Source organism: Ptychodera flava, assembly GCF_041260155.1.
Source record: "Ptychodera flava strain L36383 chromosome 23 unlocalized genomic scaffold, AS_Pfla_20210202 Scaffold_24__1_contigs__length_23054250_pilon, whole genome shotgun sequence".
Lineage (NCBI taxonomy): Eukaryota > Metazoa > Hemichordata > Enteropneusta > Ptychoderidae > Ptychodera > Ptychodera flava.
In genome coordinates this window covers 10,164,343-10,187,811 of record NW_027248278.1, presented here as the reverse complement: position 1 = coordinate 10,187,811, position 23,469 = coordinate 10,164,343, and the positions used below count along the sequence as shown (strand labels likewise).

General features: G+C 37.9%; 1 protein-coding gene and 2 long non-coding RNA genes across 3 annotated transcripts; 2 read left to right on the top strand and 1 right to left on the bottom strand.

Moving 5' to 3' along the window:
• The first annotated feature begins 744 nt into the window (after nucleotides 1-744).
• On the top strand, nucleotides 745-5,713 carry LOC139124594 (zinc finger protein 629-like). Its single transcript, XM_070690728.1, has 3 exons — nucleotides 745-1,011; nucleotides 2,788-2,910; nucleotides 3,180-5,713. Exons 1-3 carry the CDS (start codon nucleotides 882-884, stop codon nucleotides 5,609-5,611), a joined length of 2,685 nt encoding a protein of 894 aa, XP_070546829.1. The 5' UTR covers nucleotides 745-881; the 3' UTR covers nucleotides 5,612-5,713.
• A 4,134-nt stretch (nucleotides 5,714-9,847) lies between these two features.
• Nucleotides 9,848-11,399, bottom strand: LOC139124547 (uncharacterized). Its single transcript, XR_011549950.1, has 2 exons — nucleotides 10,773-11,399; nucleotides 9,848-10,144 (listed from the first exon to the last, which is right to left on the bottom strand). It is a non-coding gene; the product is annotated as an uncharacterized lncRNA (long non-coding RNA).
• Nucleotides 11,400-17,472: 6,073 nt separating this feature from the next.
• Nucleotides 17,473-20,116, top strand: LOC139124811 (uncharacterized). The gene is made up of 3 exons (XR_011550044.1): nucleotides 17,473-17,595; nucleotides 19,564-19,701; nucleotides 20,081-20,116. It is a non-coding gene; the product is annotated as an uncharacterized lncRNA (long non-coding RNA).
• The last annotated feature ends 3,353 nt before the right edge of the window (nucleotides 20,117-23,469 follow it).

Sequence of the window (23,469 nt, the reverse complement as noted above, 5' to 3'; positions counted from 1 at the left end):
TACTACTTTAAACCAAGTACATTCTCACCATCCACTGCTTCACAGAAATGTAGTTTGTAAACAGTTAATTTTTGGTAATGCCCTCGATGTGATGAAGTTTAAAACTTTTAACGTAACGGTATTTGCAAATATAGTTTCAATTTGTTGCTTAAAGCTCTAAATTTATTGACCATACTAAATTTCCAGAACTATTTAATCTTTATGCGTCAATTCTGCATGGGATAATTTTTTGAAAAAAGATAACAATATTCCAACAAAATGGCAAATAAAAAAAGGTACATTACAATGCAAAATACCTTGTCTGAAAAAATTAGTCATTTAATTAGCAAATCGAGAAGGAAAGAGATCAATAAAATCATATCATCATATGAATGCATTCAAGACTCATCCTTCTCCTTCAAGTCTTACAAGGCTTGAAAACTTTCTGATAAAATCCTCAGCTTTGTTCATCATCTTATAAGTGAAATATAATGTATTAATTGGAGCGTAACTTGAATCCCATCCTGAGTACCTGAATTTCATATATTTCAAACTCTGTACTTTAAAAAGGAAGTGACACAGTATAAAATGTCCGATATTGCATTGCTATTATTTTCAATTCCTGCAATTGCTATTCTTTTGATGTTGGTATTTTTATCAAATACGGTAGTGTTTTTTTGACGTGGGTAGACAAACGCAGTTCCCCAACCACACACGCCCTCTATCGTGATGCCGTTCAGCTTACGACCATGATGCACTTCGGAGAATTGACCTACAAAATCTATCTCCAGTCGACGATCGTAAGGAATTGACGAGGGCACTGCCTCGCCATCACCGGTGTCGCATCGTCTGATTGATTTGACGGAACCACAGCTGTTGCTGTAGCGATATCTGGTGCGAATATGGATAATCAGGAAGACATCTCCTTTCGCGTGTGCAGGACTGTAGAGATCGCGTTTAACCCAACAATGATTGACACTAATTCTGAATTGGCTGATCAGTCCCGGTCGTCGCCAACTCTGCAACTACCAGGTAATACAAGAGACCCTGATTGCCTTACCCTTTGTCCATAGCCCGACACAACAAAGGGGTTTGTTGGACTTCAGATCGATGCAGCAATAGACTTGGAAAATGTTATCTTCGTAACCTGCACTACACTGCAGTATATCGCCTGTGGCTTTGTTTTGGTATGGATCTCGGAGGCGGGTAAAAGCCATATTGAGATTGAGAAAAACCCTTCATTCATACTGTGGGCAATTATTTTAACTGTAATAATTAAATAACTTGACAGCTAAGATTGCAGTTAAATACACAGGCACTCCTTGGCTGGGTAGTCTGCGAAGTAGATCGATTTTCGGCTCGATCCCTTAGTCGATATGCCCGCAACTGCAACACTCACAAGGTCGTGTGTTTGATAGCTGTGATATCATCGCAGCAGTACTTGTGGTGTATATCGAACGCGCTCGGGTCATTGGGGTCATCGACAGGACTTGCGATGACCCCAATGACCCGAGCGCGTTCGATATACACCACAAGTACTGCTGCGATATCACAGCTATGTGTTTCAGTGATTCTGTTGCACACCTTGTGAGTATTTAGGTTACAGTGGATGGCATATCAACTAAAGACGAAAATCGATCTACTTGGCCGTCGCTGACTACCCAGCTAAAAAACGCCTGTAGTTTAATATCGTTCATGTTCAAGGGATAAAAAGTAGCCCTAGTACGAGTTTGGCGAGAGTCTCCGGCTTTGGCTACGCCGCCTCCGGAGTTGGGAGGCGGCGAAGCCAAAGCTGGACACTCTCACCAAACTCATAGGGCTAGAGATAAAGATACCTCAGTAGAGCCACAGGCATTTGTAGGCTGGGTAGTCTGCTGTCAGCTCGCCTGCTAACTGCTTTGCGCACTGTCGCACCAGGGGCAGAGCACTGAGCAGAAGATTGATCGAACAGACTACTCAGGCCACAAATACTTGTGAGTAGAGCTGAGGCCAAGAATTGCTGCAGTCATGTTTGTTTTTCTACCCATGGGGAGTTAAAATAATTTAGTTTTACCTCCATTACAGTTGTTCTGGAGCAAACTGCCTCAATGTACTATCGCGGTTACAGGCTGATCAGGGATATGATTGATGCTAATTAAAAGATGAAAAATACTAACAATTAATGAAATTATCATAGAATGTGCCTCAAAAATGACTGTATCTCTCTATTGCAAGCTAGCCTGCCATCGCGTCCATTGGATTTTCACAGATTTCTTGTCTGAGAGGTCATTTACCTAAATATCTGCATAATTAATGCAATATATGGAATTATATTATAACAGTGTTTTTGCTAAGGCCGGTACCCTGGTAAATGTTACCAGGGTTCCCCAGTCACTTTACTGGGGTTCCCCCTGTATATCAATGCAATCAGATTAGGGGACAGCAGAAATATTACCGGGGTTCTAAAATCATTATTCCCCAACCTTAGCAAAAACACCATAATATCTTTCTTTGTCAATGCCAAGCAATTTTGTGACATCACCCCTCCCCCCCAATTATTACTGATAATGGTACCTGATCATTCAGCGTTGTGGCCCAAGATGTTTTCTACATCTACAAATTCACTGGCATCACTAAAACTATAAAATAATAGCAATAATGTACCCCCTCCGGGCCCATAATGGACTCAAGCAAACTTTGCACTCCATAATTTTCTCAGCTTTGCCTCGTACATTATGTCCTACAAAGTTTGCTTTTGATTATGGGCCAGGAGGGGGTACATTATTGCTTAAATGTAGAATCATGTAAATAACTTATCAACATTTTCAGATTGTCAGTACATCTGGGAAGAAGTGAGGTGTGCAGATAAAATCCCAAAACTGGGTCAGTGTTTTGAAGAGTCAAGTCAAATGTTACTATCTCAATTACAGAATGACCAGGTCTCTGAAAATGGTGAGTTGAACACCGGTTATATTATCACTATCATGTGTGCATGTGTAAGAAATGATTTATGTAATTTCTCATTCATTGTAATGTATTTTGGGAAAAAGTATATTCTGATAATGTTTATATATTGTCACCTGTAACCAATAGCATGTTCAGATCTCCGATGAAGATTACTTTACATTTGAGCTATACATCAGCAGAAAACAACCATTGTATTTTTTTTTTATGTCTCACTGATGAAATAATTTCTCTGTCCTTTGTTTTTACTACCACAGGGAAATTAACACTTCTGAATTTTCTGTGCCAAATTGGTATACTGAGTGTGAAGATGGGACCGTATGCTTCAGAGACAGCTGTACACAGCCAAACTATAGGCAGAACTTTTCCTGATTTGCAGTCATCAAGAACAGTAAATGTGTCACAGCCAACTGCTCGTCCGTATAGTGTCAGCGCTGATCTTAGAGAAACCAGTACAGATGATAGCACTGAACGCCGTGATGTTGCTCAAGTAAGACTTGACCCTGAGGAAAACAGTATTTGCAAAGATACGAGGAGTTTTCCTCAAGTGAAAGCAGAACCAGATTCAGATTCAGAAAATGTGTTTCATGTTGTGGAAGATTCCTCCATTGAGCTCAATGATGTCTCAAATCACTACGGCCCATCTCTATTAAGTAACGCTCATATGGTTAATACGACGTTCCCAGAGACTTTCTCTGAGCAGCGTCGAAAACACGGCAGGAAATTAATTGATAGGAAAATATCAAATACTACTTTGGTAAATGACAAGTGCAATGTGAATAACGTAAACTGTGATGTCTCAACACAAGAAGATGCCATCAAATCATTGCCTGGAAAGAACTCAGCTGAGGGGCTAGATGAACAAGAATTTATCTGCAATAATCAGAATGTTGGACAATCTTCTGTCTTCAGTGCAAACTCTCAAGAAACTTCAAATGAATCAACATCAATGGTTCACCCAATTGATGTAATGGAAAATAGCAGCGTCATGCTGCAACACAGTATGGCTGAAAATGCCGAAGAAGATACAGACGGCAGACCCTATATGCTTAATGCTGATATGATGGAGGTTTCACCACCCACACGGAACAATGCAAATATGTTTCACGGTGACCCACTGTCTTTCAAAATGCCAGAGCACCTAGACAGCACCCACAGAGAAATGGGTAATAGTGCTTTAGCAGGTACAGATGTGTCGTGGAGGCCAGACAGTGAAAGAACTTACAGGAACAGCAATAGTTATCACATGGGTGCAGAGGCTTTCGTGCGTGGTGATTTGATAACTAGCTGTGCTGCAGATCAAAGTTATGGAGCACCTTCAAGTAAGGATGATGGAGACAATATTCAGGGACCTACTGAAGTGTGCAAGGCTGCAGTAATAGAAGATTCAAGTATGGAAACAGACTCTGATGTGCTAGCTGTTTCCACTGAAGAGAATCATGTTTCGGGACAGATTCAATCAGTGAGTGTTGGTGATAAGAAAATAACAACTCACACAAACCCATCCACTCACGTTCCTCTTCGAAAATACACTTTCAAAAATGCAAGAAAACGTGCTGTCCGTCATGATGGTCTTCCGCGACCCTATAAATGTACCGAATGCAACCGGTGTTTTGCGCACCAAAGTACGTTATACACTCACGTTCAAATGCACCGCGAGAAAAAAGTGCTTGTCTGTAAAATCTGCGGTGCCCGTACAATACACAAAAGCAGTTTTGATCGCCACATGACAAGACACATGGGGGACCGTTTTAAATGTGACGCCTGTCAAAGATGTTTTCACAGTAAATCAGCACTCATCTCTCACAGATGTACACATGCCAGGAAAAGGAGATTGAAACATATGCGTCGGCATTCCATAAGAAATAACAGTCAAAAACACAATGCTCAGTATCCAGGAAGTCAACCATCTATGTTCAGTGACTCCAGTGGTAAACATGGAGGTTCCTCTCAAGCTGATGCCCGAGGCAGATTTTCACAAAAGCCAGAAAATGAAAATATGTCTGAATTGGAACTTTCACAAGTTATTGTACCAAGCTCTGTGCCCCAAGAAGGTGTTTTGTATGTGCAGCCCATAACTGATAAAAGTGTACAAATTATGCAAGGCAAAGGAGACACAGCAGAAGAGAGCATTCAGTCAAAAGTTGGCCAGGAGAAGTCTCTCACGCCATCCAACACTACGACAGTGTATGTAAATAGGGACTCAGTAGCAACATTGCCATCTACACTGTCATATCAATCCCCTGTGGCCAGGGAATCAGCACAGGTATTGCCGTTGAATGTGGCCGGGGAAGCAGAACAGCCATCAGAGTTCTCAACAGCCAATGAACTATTCACTCAACCCTCTGTTACCAATGAAATGGTACATGCAACTCAGCACCACACTTTGAATGTAGAGCAATCAAACTCTGCTGTTTCGGGATATGCAAACACATTGGAAGGTTCGACCAGAAATCTTGTATGTACGATTTGCGACAAAAGTTTCGGCCACGAGAAGACACTTTGGACACACATGAAAGAGCATTATGCCCGAAAGTTGTATGTTTGCGAACTGTGTGGCATCAAAACTCAGTGGAAGTGCAGCTATTACCGCCACATGAAACGCCACGGGCGTTTTTGCTGTCAGCTTTGCGGGGCAAGCTTCGCCTCACACAAAAAGTTGCTAAACCACTGCTGTAAATCAAAATGACACAATGTGAATACTAGCACCCTTCATGGCCCTGTTATTCTTCTCTGAATGTTTTCTATCACCAGTGTTTTCCACAATGTGGGTGACAAATTTGCATAACAATATCTAATTTACATAATCTTTTGTTTTGAAAATATATTTCTTTGTATGTTTATTAAGGATGTACGAGCGGTACGCGCGCGTGGAATTTATCACTTCCCATAGGATTATATTGAAATTGCTGGAAAATCAATTTCTACTATTGTCATTGTCATGAAAATTTGCACAAAGGTCAGTCTTGAGAAACAAATAATAGTGATCAAATAAAATGATATGGTCTCCGCGCTAACTTTTGAGATAAACAGCATTGAATTATTTCGTCCATAGAAAATGCATTGGTGAAAAAATGCAGACTCGGCATTTTTTCTCATGAATGGCAAAATTCATGGTCATGTATCTCAAAAACGAGCGCAGTGACCCCTATATTTTATCACACATTTGATAATACTTACAAAGGAGAATCCAAAAAACCGACAATTTAGAGAAATGACATTACTTTTAATTTTACCGATCGTTCATCCTTAACATATGAATACATTACTCAAAATCCCCTACAAAATCCTTGTGAAGAAGCCTGCTCACCAAGACATTCCTTCTTCTGTAAGACTGTATAACTCTAGTTTTGATGATTTGAATGAAAACTTGAAATTCATCCACATCTTTACTCAGAAGGATAACATTTTTCTTGTGAAATTTATTTTCAATACATTACTTCCTGTCCAAACAACAGCTCAAACAACTTTAAACCATTATGCTGCTGAGTTCATATATATACCTTAAGGTCAAATTGGTTAAAACCAGTGAAGCAAAACATGTCCCATATGATGCATTTAAACAAAAAATTGAACAATTGAAGGCCCCTGAAAACACAGATACTGTAAACAGGTTTTTACCGACTTCAGCTGCTGCTATACCGGTAGCAGAACAAGCCCAATGGGTGAAAGTACAGGTTTTGGCTCAATGCCGCTCTTCACTGAATTGACAGGTGGAAGTGATACTGATTGGCAGGTAAAGGGTTGACTTAATGAAACTTTGAGCTTTAATTGTAATTTTTGCCTTACCGCACTCCCTGAGTGTGTTGTTGAGCAACAAAGTAATTGATTGATTTCAAATACAACCATATTGTAGTATACAGTGGACTCTGCAATCAGCACAGCAATTCTTGACCAGATATTCCTTTGAGATCCAAAAGATAAATTATGCCAACAAATGAAGGGAGATCATGTTGATCATTCTGCCAACAAGTTTTGAGTTTCTGAGCAGTGTGATTGACATCTCACAGTGTGATTGACATCTCACCAAACATGAAACTGAAAAAACTATGTCAGAAAAGAAGACTTCGTCCACTGAGCAGTGATAAAAATTCAAATTTCTACCCTTAAGTAGCTGATACATAATCTGCTGATATCTAATGATAATCCTCTTTAAATATTTTAATAAATGTATTTACTGTAAGTGCAAGTCGTGCATTTACACATTAGCTGCACACCTGTGTACAGGTGCACTGTACACAGCTAGTGGGCGACTATTTAAATGCTCTGCACGTCGGCGAATTCACTCTTTGTTTTGTTGTACCAGTTTGTGATAGTTGCTGTCGATATTTTTGGAGAGCAAGAGCGACTTTTGCTTGCTCTCTTTCAGTTCATTCTCATTCATAAGTGCCCCGAAAGCGTCACCATCTGAAGTAAGACCTTTGACTTCAATATTGGCATTTCGCTCAACTGCGAGACAGTAGCAGTGAATTATTCGTCCGTGTCCCGTCAAGTTGTATGAGAAGACAGAATGTTTGTACAGTCTATGTGGCAGTGAACTCTGTTATTTCAAAGTTACGGTTGTGTCGACTTTCAGACTTGCAAAGGATATGATGATTTAATGTAAATGAAATGATAGTATATATTTGTTATGTATTTTTCATTCATTTGTTTGAATTGAATTTGTCACATTTGTATTTTCATTCTTTTTCTCAGAACCGTGTGTCATACCGTTCGTACAGTTCGTAACGCATGTACCATGTAACACGTGTAACAAGTGCTAAGACTGTGTAGACTCCATTGGTAGAGAGTTACATTAAAGGCCATTTTGAACTACACACGATTGTCCAGAGTGTCATAACCAGGGGCCCATGCTTCGTAGGGTTTAAATCCTACATTTACTGTTCAGTTCAATTTTTTAATGGCCTCCAGTCAATATGTAAAACTAGTAACAGTAATGTTGAATACAGATTGCCAGTCAAATGCAATAATTACATCCAGAAAAAAAGACTTTATGTAGAAAGAAATATGTGTAAGCAAAAACAACTACAAAAAAGTTACTGTGATGCTGTAGGTATGCTTACGCATTGGTGATAAGCATTGTGTTTTGTTTCTAAAAAATATATACATGTATTATCTCAGTTTCCTCAATGTGGCAGTATTTTAGGATGAAAAATGTATCTTAAATTTGTACATTACAGGAGGGTTGAAATAATAGGAAGAAATTTATTTAGCTCTCAAGTCATCATGCGTTTGGCATATGAGTAGAAAATGGTACTTGTCCTCTACTGCCTGCAAACTACACACACTCACATAGTCTATCTGTCTATCTGGTCTTGGAATAATATTTGTTCCAATGACCTGTCTCAATCATAAGAGATTCTGATGTACTAAAACAACAAAGGCAGTGTATACAGATCAAGTATAGTTCTATTGCCAACTTTTTTTGAAGGTCAAAGAAAGATGCAGTTTGTTACTATATCAGTCATCCAGCACAGTGTATCAATCACTACATCTTTGTTTGAAAAGCTGTAAAAACATGGTTCATTACCAACCCCTTGTTGTCAGACTTCACCTAATCCACAACTCTGCAACAAGCCTTTTACTACTCCAGATCTGGCCCATGAGTCATACAGATTTACATTTACTTTACTTTTTTGAAATTCATAACATCTGTATACTTTTCTATTTTTATTTTGCATGTACCACTGAAAGTCATTACATGTTGGTGCATGGTTGCTGGTGATCGCTTTTCTTCATATAAAGTTGCAAATGTGTTGTCAAATTTTACAGAGCAATAAATGTTGCAGTGCTCTGCAAAATTTTCATGCAACACTGCTTCAAAACGAGTGCGCATGCGTGAAGTTATATTTGCAGCACAGATTTCGCGGGAAAACTCATGCCTGCTCTATTTCCATCCCAAAACTTCATCGATAGCTTACAGTTAATGCACATGACAAAATAAAAACCAACAACGTCAGCATAGGGAGAGGGTTTATGGTTTTCGCCACAACTACAAATGCCACGCTAAAGATACGTTTACAAGGGTCTGTCAGTTAACGGATGTGACCGCCTTTGCCAAGAAATTTGCATATGAATAGCAAAAATGGTGACCTGATTTCCCTCTTGTGGATACCAGCTTGACAAGTCTGACTTTCAAATGCTGTTATTGCGAGGAATGCCAATTGCATGTTTTGGGAATATTTGTGCAAAACGCATTATACAAGCTCGTCCCGACGAATGGTTTGTTCAAACATACAATCAAAAATACATTCCTCGTCGTTTGTTTTACTACCACGGAAACACTACAGAGAATTCGACAAAATCGGATGCATCACAGGTAACTACAAAACTAGCGCATACATTTGCACCAGATGTTATGAGAGGGTCAAAGAGGCAATTGGAGATGAAATTATTGCTGACAAACAGTCTTCTTCGGAGGTGAGTGCTAATATTTTCAGCAGTTTGTGCCGTACAACATATAATGTACAAGCAAACTAACATTTTTGACAATATTTGCACTATTTTTGTTCTATATAAACTTTAGTAAACCACCAAATATAAGTATTGACGGTGAGAACTAAAAATCGGATCACTGTTAAAAGCTCATAATGAATAACAGTGCATCTATCAAAAAGTAACAGTGACACAGGTGTCAAATATTCCACCACCTTTATGGAGACCATGATATATTGGTCAGTAAATTTTATACCAATGCTTCATAGGTATACCAGGGTAGGATTGGTTGGTTTCATTTTATGGGGTTCACTATGAGATGTAATGATAATTTTCACAGTAACTTTCATTCTTTGGGTCAGTGTTAAAATTGTGCCAGAGAATGCAGTGTTGTATCAATCTTTTAAAAGATATGTTGAAGATGTGACATGAAATTCTGTTGCCTACTAAGCTTATAAGAAAATCAACACAGAGAACATTGTTAATGAAATTATTTTTATCTGTAGATTTTATTTAATGGACACCATAGTATACATGTGTGAATTCCCGCCATTTCATAAAATGCAATTGTTATGAAAGTTCAGAGTCTCAGGATTGAAGCATTAGCATCAGAATCACTCAGAAAATATCTCAGGATCCAGTGATGTTTTGTTTTGAGAGTTTCAAGACAGGTCAATATGCATCTCAATCTATCCTCAATCTTTTTATGAAATCTATAATCAGGTAAATATTAAAATCCTCAAAACAGGTATTTCCTTCATTTCAAACTCCAGGTTTCCATAGGAATCTGTACAAGTGAGAAAAAAGAAAGGATTAAGTTTGATGATATTTGATATTTGATGATATTTGTATACACAACGCTATGATTGAGCTATGAACACTCTCCATTTACAGCATATTTTGCTTCTCTATCTCCTTAAACTCTCCATAGGTACCACATGTCAGTCGATTCATTTCAAGAGGCATGTGACGTTATTCAAAGACAAGGTTGAATTAAGTTTAGAATTTTAAGATAATTAAGCTACAGAGAGTGATAAGTTTGGCTACTGAAAAACGTGAGTAATGAAGTTCTGTTTTAAATTATCACTGGGGAAAAAGGCATAGATAATAACTGACACAAAGATTTATCAATTACTATTGTTTACATTTGCCCTTTCCTGTTTTTCCTGGTTTCATGGTAAAAACAAAGCCGAAGGGCTTTGTAGCAACTTAGGGTTTGTTGCAAAATGTGTAATTAAATGTAAGTGTAGACTTTAAAAATATTTCCATAACAACAACGCTGATGTAACACATTGGTCTATGAAATTAAGAGAAATGCATTTCATCATTATTTGAAAAACGGAGAATTAGACACTATGTATGTTCTCTATGACCATAACAAAAAGTTGCAGATCATATGAAAGGTGATTTATTACTGTGGATCTGTTTTCTTTTCAGAATCCTCACCAACATTTCCAGTTCTCCTGGCCAGATTCCAGGTTGAAGTGTACAGGCATCAAATGCAGCAAGAAAATGAATATATAACAAGTTGTACGACCCTCAAGAGATGGAGCAATTTTGTGAAAAGAAGTGTCCAGGTCTGTTCAGCCTGATGGTAAATGGCACAAGACCACTAATTAATTTCCCATAGGCCACCACAGTAGCGTTGAGCTCGATTTTCCTATTTTAAAACATTCAGCGGCACGAATCCTCTTAACAGGTGTTAGGTCAATGTCAGCTTGACTACTGATTAATTTTTCGTGCGGGCAAGTCCACGGAAATTTTGAGATAGTGATGAAAATAGCACCCTCAGTGGTGTTTTCGACAAAATTCAGGCTTATTGTTATGATTTCTATTAGCCCTAGAACTCCTCATATTACCACCAAATGCTTCAGCCATTATTCACAACAGTCTGCATTTTGATTCAGGCAGAAAAATATCTTTACAAAAATTCTTGACGTTAAAGTTCAAACTAAACAAGCATCCATACAGATATCAAAACTTCAAGGTCTGCACTATTTTTCTTCCGAACTATCTTCGTGGGTAACGAACCCGGAAGTGAATTAGTGATCTTGTGCCAAATGCTCTCTAAGGAGATGACACAAGACTCTCTCTTGAGAGAGATGCAGTTATCAGAAAAAAGTCTACTGCTGCACTACATATTCTTGCTTATATGAGGTTAAGTAAGGAAAATTTACACATTTGATCAAGCTAGTCCTTGTCATCCTTTGGAAATGACACCACTATGACAGATCCACACTCTCTCAATGCTTTCTGATGTAAAATATCACACTGACAATATTCCTGATATCCGTGAACTTTACGACAGCAGGCCATCTATTCTTACTGAGAAAAAAGTTGAAATCTGGTACTTCCTTCTACGTAGTCAAATACAACCACATACATCAACAGATATGATCACTAAAACAGCTCACAGTCTTGCTTCTTCCAGACTTAATACAGACAATCCTCTCCACTTCCTACATGGGTATGGCAGAGGAACAACAACCCACGACTACACCATGGTGGCTGGCAAAACAGCAGAATATGATCTGGTCCAGCCATTCAAGAGTGTTGCTGAGAATTGTGGACAGTCAACTCTTGTCAGTCAATCTACGGCTGCAAGGCTAAAATACCAAATACCAACTTTGCAGGTTGAAATAACGAATAAGTGCTTACCACTTGATTTCAGCAAATATTCCAAATCAAAGCCTGAGATGTGATTTTCCTTCATGTTTAGTGGCTGAGGCCATGTCTGCAGAGATATGTGTATTGCCTTGCGGACACAGCTGTCATCAAGAGTGCCTTTCTCTTTCTGGTGATAAGTGTTTAGTGTGCACCCCTTTACTGTTAGAAAATGTCCAGAAACTCTGTGAAAATTTTAACCAAGGTCTTCTGCCACCAACAAAACATCAGCCACAGTAATCAAATACCCATGAACCTGACATAACCGACGAAGACCCCACATTTCCTACACCACACAAAACATACTATTATTCATCACACTTCAAACAAAACCTCAAAAGACAAGTAGACTAATAATCCACTGTACAACAACCACAACAAACAAGAGAGAACAAGTTCACTGCACACAACAACATACACAGTAACAAACAACTAACAAGCAATGTACTCATTGTATGCAAACAGGGCATACATATAAGACAACCAGAGGTATAATTTCATGTCAGCTCTTACAGGACAGAGCTAAACATACTCAACAGCAAAGTAACAATATGGCTACCAATTACAACACACACAAGTCTTCTTTTATACCCTGAAGGGGAAGTCAAACTGTGGGCATATCACAATCAACTATTGAAAGTCGCATGGAAAGCATGCATACACATTGATTTGTTTGATACAAGGCAACTCATTCTGGCATCACATAAACAATAAGACATTCCATGACTACTTACCAACAACATGGATGGATACCATCCTAACATCACTACCAGAAGGAAACAGGGTGTATGATTGTATGTGTGCATGTGCATCCGGAGACACTCAGCTGAAGCTAGCAGCCAAAACCTAGCAGCCAAAACTATGGTGTGGAAGCTAGCAGCCAAACTTGCAAGCCACTTTCCTCCTATATTTTGAAGTCAAGTGAACACCAATCAAACGTACAAGGGTCTTTGTACATGTATCAACACAAATATATCATTTGCTAATTAATTTCTTTGCATAAATTATCTCCATTCTAATTAGCACCTGGTATCCCAGCTAGCCTATGGCTATAAAGCACAATGCATTGTCTGCTTGAATGAAAGAAAGAGTGTGCACCCATTACACCTAGCATGTCTTACACATATACATCCATACTAACAAACTACACTTGTCTCATTTCTTAATTAATTTCTTTGCATAAATTATCTCAGCTTTAATTATCACCTATATGCTAACCTATGGCCATACAGCAGAATATAGTGTCTGCCTTAATAAAAGAAAGAGTGTGCATCCATTTCACCTAGCATGTCTTACTCATATACATCCATACTAACATACTTCACTTCTCTCATTTCTTAATTAATTTCTTTGCATAAATTATCTCTGCTTTAATTATCACCTATGCTAGCCTATGGCCATAGAGCAGAATGCATTGTCTGCTGGAATCAAAGAAAGAGTGTGCATCCATTTCACCTGCACTGTTTTCTGCACGTACATCAATACTTACAGACTTCATATACCTCAACTCTTTAATTATTTTTTTGCATAAATTATCTTTATTGTAATTAGCATCTGTATACTGGCTTGAAACAGAATGCACGGTCTGCTGGAATGAAAGAAAGAGTGTGCATCCATTTTTAACCTACCCAGTCTTAAACATATACATGTAGAACAGAGTGCATATAGTAGTCTGCTGTGAAGTTTGTTAGTATAGATCTAAAGACACAGGACAGGCTAAGTGAAAAGGATGCACACTCTATCTTTCCAGCAGACACTGCATACTATGTATAGCCATAGGCTAGCGATTATGTGGTAATAAAAAATGGAGACAATTTATGCAAAGAAATTAATTAAGAAATGAGACAAGTGTGGTTTGTTAGTATGGATGTATATGAGTAAGACATGCTAGGTGAAATGGATGCACACTCTTTCTTTCATTCAGACAGACACTATATTCTGCTGTATGGCCATTGGCTGGCATATAGGTGTTAAATTAAACCAGAGATAATTTATGCAAAGAAATTAATTAAGAAATGAGACAAGTGTAGTCTGTTAGTATGGATGTATATGAGTAAGACATGCTAGGTGAAATGGATGCACACTCTTTCTTTCATTCAGACAGACACTATATTCTGCTGTATGGCCATAGGCTAACATATAGGTGATAATTAAACCAGAGATAATTTATGCAAAGAAATTAATTAAGAAATGAGACAAGTGTGGTTTGTTAGTATGGATGTATATGAGTAAGACATGCTAGGTGAAATGGATGCACACTCTTTCTTTCATTCAGGCAGACACTATATTCTGCTGTATGGCCATAGGCTAGCATATAGGTGATAATTAAACCAGAGATAATTTATGCAAAGAAATTAATTAAGAAATGAGACAAGTGTGGTTTGTTAGTATGGATGTATATGAGTAAGACATGCTAGGTTAAATGGATGCACACTCTTTCTTTAATTCAAACAGACAATGCACTCTGCTTTTAGCCATAGGTTGGCATATATATGTTAATTAATAAGAGATAATTTATGCAAAGAAATTAATTAAGAAATGAGACAAGTGTGGTTTGTTAGTATAGATGTATATTAAAGAAATGCTAGGTGAAATGAATGCACACTCTTTCTTTCATTCAGACAGACACTTAGTATTCTGCTGTATGGCCATAGGCTAGCATATAGGTGATAATTAAACCAGAGATAATTATGCAAAGAAATAATAAGAAATGAGACAAGTGTGGTTTGTTAGTATGGATGTATATGAGAAAGACATGCTAGGTGTAATGGATGCACACTCTTTCTTTCATTCAGTCAGACACTATATTCTTCTGTATGGCCATAGGTTAGCATATAAGTGATAATTAAACCAGACATAATTTATGCAAAGAAATTAATTAAGAAATGAGACAAGTGTAGTTAGTATGGATGTATATGAGTAAGACATGCAAGGTGAAATGGATGCACACTCTTTCTTTCATTCAAACAGACAATGCACTCTGCTGTATAGCCATAGGTTAGCATATAGGTGATAATTAAAGCAGAGATAATTTATGCAAATAAATTAATTAAGAAATGAGACAAGTGTAGTTTGTTATTATGGATGTATATGAGTAAGACATGCTAGGGGAAATGGATGCACACTATTTCTTTCATTCAGGCAGACACTATATTCTGCTGTATGGCCATAGGCCAGCATATAGGTGATAATTAAAGCAGAGATAATTATGCAAAGAAATTAATTAAGAAATGAGATAAGTGTAGTTTGTTAGGATGGATGTATATGTGTAAGACATGCTAGGTGTAATGGGTGCACACTCTTTCTTTCATTCAAGCAGACAATGCATTGTGCTTAATAGCCTTAGGCTAGCTGGGATACCAGGTGCTAATTAGAATGGAGATAATTTATGCAAAGAAATTAATTAGTAAATGATATATTGTGTTGATACATGTACAAAGACCCTTGTACGTTTGATTGGTGTTCACATGACTTCAAAATATAGGAGGGAAGTGGCTTGCAAGTTTTGGCTGCTAGCTTCCACACCATAGTTTTGGCTGCTAGGTTTTGGCTGCTAGCTTCAGCCGAGTTCCGGAGACTCCGAGCCATTGACTTTTAGGTCATCAATGATGAGCCCGAGGTATTCTGATGCAAAACGTGGAATTCAAGACCACTGTCGAAATCTTAGAATCGTAAGGAAACCTCTCCCTGCATGACGTTGTCAACTACAAGCAATCACTTTCGCTGCAAACCTTAGCGACGGACCATTAGATCTTGGGAGAGGGGGTGGTCAAAAACAGAAAAAAAAAAAAATTTTCAGAGCAGAAAGTTAGGAAAAAAAAAATCTTCAAACTAGTTTGCAAAATAAAAAATAAATAAATAAGAAGACAAAGGTGTAAAAAAAAATCTGCAAAAGTCTTTTAAAATTTTGAATTTTTTTAGATTTTGCCGACAGAAAGCAACTTTCTGTATTTTTTAGTACATCCTCCCGGCACATTTTTAATTTTAATTTATACATTTAGAGTGACTGTATCCCTTATACTGGAAGTTGTGATTATCTTATCTTTTCAGGACTTTTGTATTCTGATCACTTGAAAATTATGAAATTATAGAGCCTGTTTTCTACTTGTTTCCTGCGTACAAACCAAGCAGGTACACTAGGTAAAACATTGAAACTATGGTATGGTTGTCAAGACAGAAAGTTGTATTTGCCTTTTAAGATCAAGGTAAACAGATGCAGGCCACATCAGTTTCATTTTTTTCACAGCATTGTATTGCAATGATGAAATCAAGAATGGGTGAACAAGTAGAAACACGTCAATAATGATAAAACAACATATCAAGTCATTATGTATTATTTTGCTTTTAAAAAGGCATTTTCAATTCTTTTTTTTGAGTTCAATTCTTTTTTCTCAAAAAACAGCCTCAAAAAACAACAGCAACACATGTTTTAACATTCAACAATACACTACGTAGAATGCCATCTGTGTTTTTGTGTTAGGATTTGTTGGATAACAAATCCTAACACAAAAACACACAAAAGGGTTGAACTTTGAAAGCTTCTCGATAGCAAATACTGAATAAATCTGCATGAATAATCGTTTTTGTGTAGCAAATTTCAAAGAAATTGGACAAGCCCTTTCAGAGAATACAGATTTTTTGACCATGAATGGCATAAATTGCCCTAAAAAGACAAATATTGAAATTTCAACACATCTATACACATCCAATCAATTTGGACATGCTGCTACAGAGAAATAGATGTTTTGATCAAAAAAGGCAACAATTGCTCTAAAAACACAAATATGCAAATTTAACTATATTATTTAGCTTATTTTAGCTTCTCAGCTTGTCAAAATCAATTGTAAATCATGAGATATGCATGATGTTGTGTGGGTGAATGTAGGCATTTCACCACGCAGTAGAAAGGGAAGCCAGGAAACCAAAATAGTCAATTTTCAAAACTATAGGAAGCTACTGAGGAGCAAGAAGACCATGTTTCAGAGGAAGATGTGTAATCCGAAAAAAATACTCCCAAAGTGCCACCAAATAACACCATTTTAATCTCTATTTTTCAAAAGCTCCAACGGCAGCAGGGGGACACCCCCTCCTGACCACCCCCAGCAATAATACTCCCCAAGTGCCACCAAATAACACCATTTTAATCTCTATTTTTCAAAAGCTCCAACGGCAGCAGGGGGACACCCCTCTCCTGACCTCCCCCCCCCCGTGACCGCTTGCGTGGCCCTCTTTATCTTCAGACACCGACGAACTAAAAAAAAATTATAAATCTGAAAATTTACTCTGAAAAAAAAATTTGCACAGCTAATCTCAATTGGAAAAAAAAAATTTCAGAAATTTACAATAGTAAAAAAAAATTTTTCACAATTTCATTGTGACCACCCCCCCCTCCCAAGATCTAATGGTCCATCCCTTAGTACTAGCTGAACGTTCGACTCGAACGCTCTAACAGTGCGGACGCACATAGGCGATTTTTCCGTTGTTGCTAGGCGTGTCTATTCCAGATTCTGTCGTCGCTAAGGCGAGACGACGGGCGCCACCGAGTCGAAGCTGACTGACAGGGCGACACATCAGGTAAGCTGAGCTCTCCAAATTTCATTAAATTTTGACCGTTAAATTAGATAAATATGTTTTAAGTGCGTTGGTTCTAGTAGATTGATGGTCCGACAGTTGTTTTGATGGCTTTTCCCCAAATATTTGACATTTTTTTCGGAAATACGGCAAAAACTTTCAATGTCAATTGTGGGTGGGTTGTGACATATCTGGCAGAAACTTGCGAAATTAATACCGTCGTTTGAGAAGTTAACATTTCCGTCTCATGGGTTTAATTTGTAAAGTTTTGGTAAATTTATTATCCTTACTCATCATTTAATGTGCTGGAGCAAAATCGGACTTGGGGAAGATCGGATGGCATTCTGAGAGCGATTTATTTTCAGCTATGTACAAACCGGAAGTGAGCCAAGGAGGCCGTACAACATGCCCGGTAATCGATTGCAACTAAAATAATATTGTAGGGTTTAACGGAACTGTTATTTTGCAGAACATCTCTTTGGGATGAGCGAAAAATCTTCCTCCGTATGTGACAGTTTCATTAGTTTCCATCGCAACATTCTGTGTAGAGAAATAATATTTCTTCCCTTTTCATAAAAAAAATATATACACAGATCTGATGACAAGCTCTCTGTTTGATATGCTAAAATCTGCATTCTAAAATATAAAAAGCATCTGTTTATGTGTAGGATAAAAATACTTGTGTCAATAATATGTACATGCATAAAACTCGTAAGGCTGCCTTCACAAAAAACGGTTAAGGGGGCTGGAGGAATTCAGGGGGGATTCGAAAATTTTTGGGTAGTAGAGGGGAGGGGGACTTGAAAATTTTGCTCCACCTGTAGGGGGAACTTGAAAATTTTTTGGTTCCCTTTTATGCTTTACATTTTCCAATTCAAAGTTTTTGTAGGTAATTCAATGAAAAATGAATACAATTTTTATGTCATCGAATTGTTGTAATGTTAGTAATAATTTAACAAAATCTAGAACCATTTTTGTTACATTTCATGACTTTTATTTCGAACAAATCTAAACATGTGTGATTTGTCGTAAAAAGCCAAATGAGCCTAGTTACACAGGGCAGAAGCTGCAAATGTTGATGATTTCTGCAATATTTCTATGTAATATATCAACTACAGTTTCTTGCTGTGTCCCTACAGCATGCTCAAACACACAATATTCAGTTTGTCGACAAAACCTGTATATACAAATATGTATTTGGTGACAATTTAATTAGAGTTCAGACTGACAGTCAGTGATACAAATGCATGGTACACATACACAGGCTGTGATAGCAAGCTGAATATTGGACAGTTCAAGATGCTGTAGGGAGTAGAACAAGAACTCAGTTGTATAAACTGAACAAAAATATTGTCAAAATTATCAAAGTATCACTATCAGATTCTGCCCTGCTACTGCAGTGTCACTGTTACTGCATACCTGAGCAGTGCAGAGATAGTTCTGACTCTGATGTACACGGTAGTTGAAGAAGGGTTTCGGTCAAATGACGATCATGACAGTGAAACATACAGGCCAGGGAGCAACATATGGAAGACCAGGAGACTTGAAAAGTTATCGTGAATTTTTGAATTGTGGCATATGAGAATAAATCAAATGTTAAAGAAAAAGATGGGGTCACCATGCTTGATTTTCTATATTTTCATATTGTTGTCATAAAATAATATAAAAGTAAAACTTTGAACAGTGAGGACTAAATGAAAAAAATATGTGACTAAATGGCATTATTTATTTTTTAACCAAATTTGCCATTATTACACCCAAAATTTCAGAGATTAAAACATTTATTTGATGGAACTTTTTAGCCATCCAGTATTGTCCATTTCGAGTAGCAGCTAATTCATATATGTCTTGGACTTTTGAAATAAATTTTTGGTAAGTCACTGTGCTCAGTTTTTGACAACATGGCAATGAGCCAGAATTCACAATTTGCCTACTCTCTGATGATCGTCATTTTTTTGTGCTCTTCGGCAGCAACAATTGACCTGGACAGAGTTGGATGAACTCAAGATGGCTTAGACCGATAAATCCAAAAAGTTCACTGATGCCTTTAAGATGAATCAATTTAAGAACTTGTCTCAGGAATATGACTTTACAAAGTGCTAATAGCAGGTAGTGTTGAACACCTGCAGCGGAACGGCGCAATACATGATTTTTTCTGCGTACACATCCTTTACAAATATGTGGGCTTGTGATAGCTGGGGGAGGACTTGAAAAATTTTGATCATATAGAGGGGGGGGGGCATTTGAAAATTTTTTAGGGCATTGAGGGGGGATCTGAAAAAAATAAGATTATAATCGCGATTCCTTTAGCCCCCCAGGAGTAAATGACTAGGTGTTTGAACAGCTGATGATGTGAGAGCTCTATGTGATCTATGCATGTACATTAAGAAGGCCCAAGGTGTATTTTTTTTAATTGGATACATACCTTAAAATGTTATTTATAATTCCCATTTAATGTATTGTCATTACATTTGTTTTCTACTTGCAGATCACGGAACATCTATACAGTGAAAGAACTGACACAAAAAGTGCAAGAACAATGTTTTGAATTTTTTGATTTAATTTTGCAATAAAATGTTGACCTTAACAATATTCCTGACTGTCGTCCGGCAATTTTATTTAGTTGTGGCAATATGGAAGCTTGGAACAAGTGTTGTATGGGTTTCAAAAAATGTGTGGGTGTAGTACCCTTAGATAAATTACAAAATGCATGACACAGAAATATTTTATTCTATCTGAAATGAATACCAAGATGACTAAACCAAAGTCTCAGCAGTCCTGCAATCATTTTTGAAGGCAATATATGTCTGGATGTGCGCCTAGACATAAGAGCAAATAATACCTGAAATATACAGTAAAGCCCCATTAGCTGTATCTTTTCTACACATGCACTTTGCAATGCTCACCAAAATATATTATCTGATTTTCAAAGATAGCTTTTGCATTCCCTGTCATTACTCGAATCCATATTTGGAAGCCAAAAATTATTGTATTGTTAAAAATCTAAGTTGTACATTCTTCACCCAATTTGGAAACTTTTTTATCACATTTTGGGAAGAACTTTGGCTTTAGTCACTTTTGATTGGAAATCATATTTAAAAATCATCCTAAAATACAGCTTACAGGGTGAGTCCTGCCACATTTTGAGACTTTTTCGTTTGACTTGGGCATATACTATAGTTCTGGTTGTCAATGAAATTGGTATTAATAAAACAAACATTTACACACAAACTGAAGCTTATTTGAGCGGTTTTTAGACGGTTGTATTATGTTATTTCGACGAAAACACGGGAAAAGTTGCACTTTTCGATTTCCATCATGGCGACATTTTCCGGAAATTGCCGAGCTCGCCCCGTTTTGGCGTAAGTAGCTGTGACGTCACTAATAGAATGGGTGATGGTGACTTCGTGCATTGACTATGGAGATAGTGATAATTTCATGAGTGAAAGCAGTGCAACTGAGAATATCATCGTCACAGAAGATATGACAAAGCTGTTCAGAATTTACAGGCCTGCAAATTTTAACAGTCGGAACCTTAACTTAAACGAGAACAAAAGCGGAACTCTTGTTGACCGTCGCGTCAGTGACAAGCCCACCGTGACCACAGTCAAACACACCAGTGCACTACACCGTACACACAACCGCAAGCTAACAAAATATAAATATGTCTGGAGTTGCCATCCCACCTTATTATTACTTCTCAACACAAATTGCCTCGTTCAAAATCTGTATATAAAAATTTGAATTACACCATGATGCTTGTAGATAAACGTAGTAGAGATCAAGTTGAAAATTGTCCACCGTTTTATAACACACATCTTTCCTATCATTCAACAGCTGGAAGTGGAACAGGCTGAGGGTCATGTTAGCATAAACACTGAAGGTAGTATTCTCGCCGCAAAATCTTCAGTTTGGCGTTATAAAACCTCACATGAACATTGGCACTTTTAAAAATATGTGACCGTGAAGACATGTCTAGCCAAATTCTCGGAAGAGATACATTAAAATTGACATGATGTAAATATCGGGCACACTGGCACCCGAGGCCGGGCGGCTCAGCCGGCCATTTCTGTGACGGAGTGATCAGCTACGCTTCCGCAGTTTTTTTTCTTGATTAAGTGTCAGCGATATAAATCACAGTGTTCATTGTTTCATGACTGCGAAATTCTCAAAGAAGCTAAAATATTTTAGGGGAGACTTAGTCGAGCAGAAGGGAACAGATGACGACAACGCGACTGCTTCGTCAACAGTATAAACTTCTTTGCTACACGTTGTCACTGTTACTGGCAGCGCCGTGCTGTATTATACACAACCTATCGTTCAGTTTCGCAAATGGTCAGTCAATCACTACGTAAACTTTTTAGGAATATAAAATTAGATATCTCCTAACGTTACTAATTATAGAGTCACACATGCATGGGATCTAGTACTTGTATTCATTTATTTATTTACAATCACTTTCGTAAAGCATCTGAATCGGCGATCAGTCTTGGGGGATGTAAACACGGCCATACTTCTCCGCGGCCCCCGCATCCTTGACATGTTTTGGGCAACCTGTCGCAGTCTTGCTGCCGTTCTCGCTCTTGTCCACAGTTGATGATGATACACGCGAAGCTTTCTGGTGACAATGGTCGTACTGGTATGGCATTGCGATTACATAATCGATGTAGTAACTCCAGGAATTGTAAAGTCTATCTTACCGTACATCTGGCTTCCGAACCGTGTTTATTCTAAGTCACGGCACTCGAAAATGTGCACCGCAGAAAACGCTTGTCTGAATGCCTCTTTTCCGACCCTTTCTTGTAATTTTGTCAAATGCGGCTAATACATCATCCTAAAATGCAATAAACTGACAATGGCTGCAGTTACTTCAGCCACCAAAGGCGTAAATTCTCACAATGTTGAAGCCACAGCGGTAAGCATTCGCTATGGCCGAGGTGAACACACTCACTCGTACATTCTATTAGTTACGTCATTTCCCGTGGCAATGCCCGCGAATTCCGAAACGACCCGAATGGCAGCTAACTTCAAAGTCGCACAACATATTGCATTTTAATAATATTTCACCGCGTCGTTTCCTTGGGGTGATGCATTTATTTGATAAAGTGGGAATGGCAAAATCATATAGCATGGCTCATTTTAAGCAAAATTAACTTTGAATTTATGCGGGACATACACTTTAATGTGCCTTAAAACAAAACACCTTTTTCCTAAAAAAAGGACGTAGGTTGTGTTACAATGATCAGACGTAGGCTTACTTTGTTAAAAGAAAGGAAAAAATCATTTATAACAAGTTACAAAATGGATACGAAGCATGATTTCTGAACAAAAAGGCAATGATGATGAAAAATGAAATTCTAAAAAAACGACAGAGATGGCAAAGGTCATCGGTAGGGGGCGGCTTTATTTACTCCTTAGGTCATGGTCGATGGTGTTTTGGGCACATTTTAAGTTAACATTTCCGTCTCACGGCTTTAATACAAAAACCGAATACGTAGTCTCAAAACTTAGTATCTGCGCTATCGATCACTGGCCAAATCTAACTTGGGGACGACAAGGTGACGGAGTAAAACGCTAAAATTTAGGGCGGTGTGAGTAATTTTGAGGGTAGGAACGCACGCGACGACTTTGTTTTTCACCATATTTTTTCACAAAATGGACAATTTTGTGTCAAACGTCTGTTCCACCCTATAGGTTACGTTGATATCTTCCATAGTATTTAGTTTTTATTGCACACGGAACACGGGTAGACAGACCCTAAGCGAAAAATCTCCATGGTTTCAATTGCAGAATGCGGCGATATAAATTTGAATTTTTTCGTTCCATACCCCCCACGTAGAGAAGTTCGATTTGGTGCGTGGCCACTGTAAATACTCA

What these genes read in the sequence shown, in the direction of transcription:
- LOC139124594 (XM_070690728.1), top strand. Translation starts at nt 882, where the DNA reads ATGGATAATCAGGAAGACATCTCCTTTCGCGTGTGCAGGACTGTAGAG. An exon ending in GCCAACTCTGCAACTACCAG is followed by an intron (nt 1,012 to 2,787) that starts GTAATACAAGAG and finishes CAACATTTTCAG; the next exon opens with ATTGTCAGTACATCTGGGAA. An exon ending in TGACCAGGTCTCTGAAAATG is followed by an intron (nt 2,911 to 3,179) that starts GTGAGTTGAACA and finishes TTACTACCACAG; the next exon opens with GGAAATTAACACTTCTGAAT.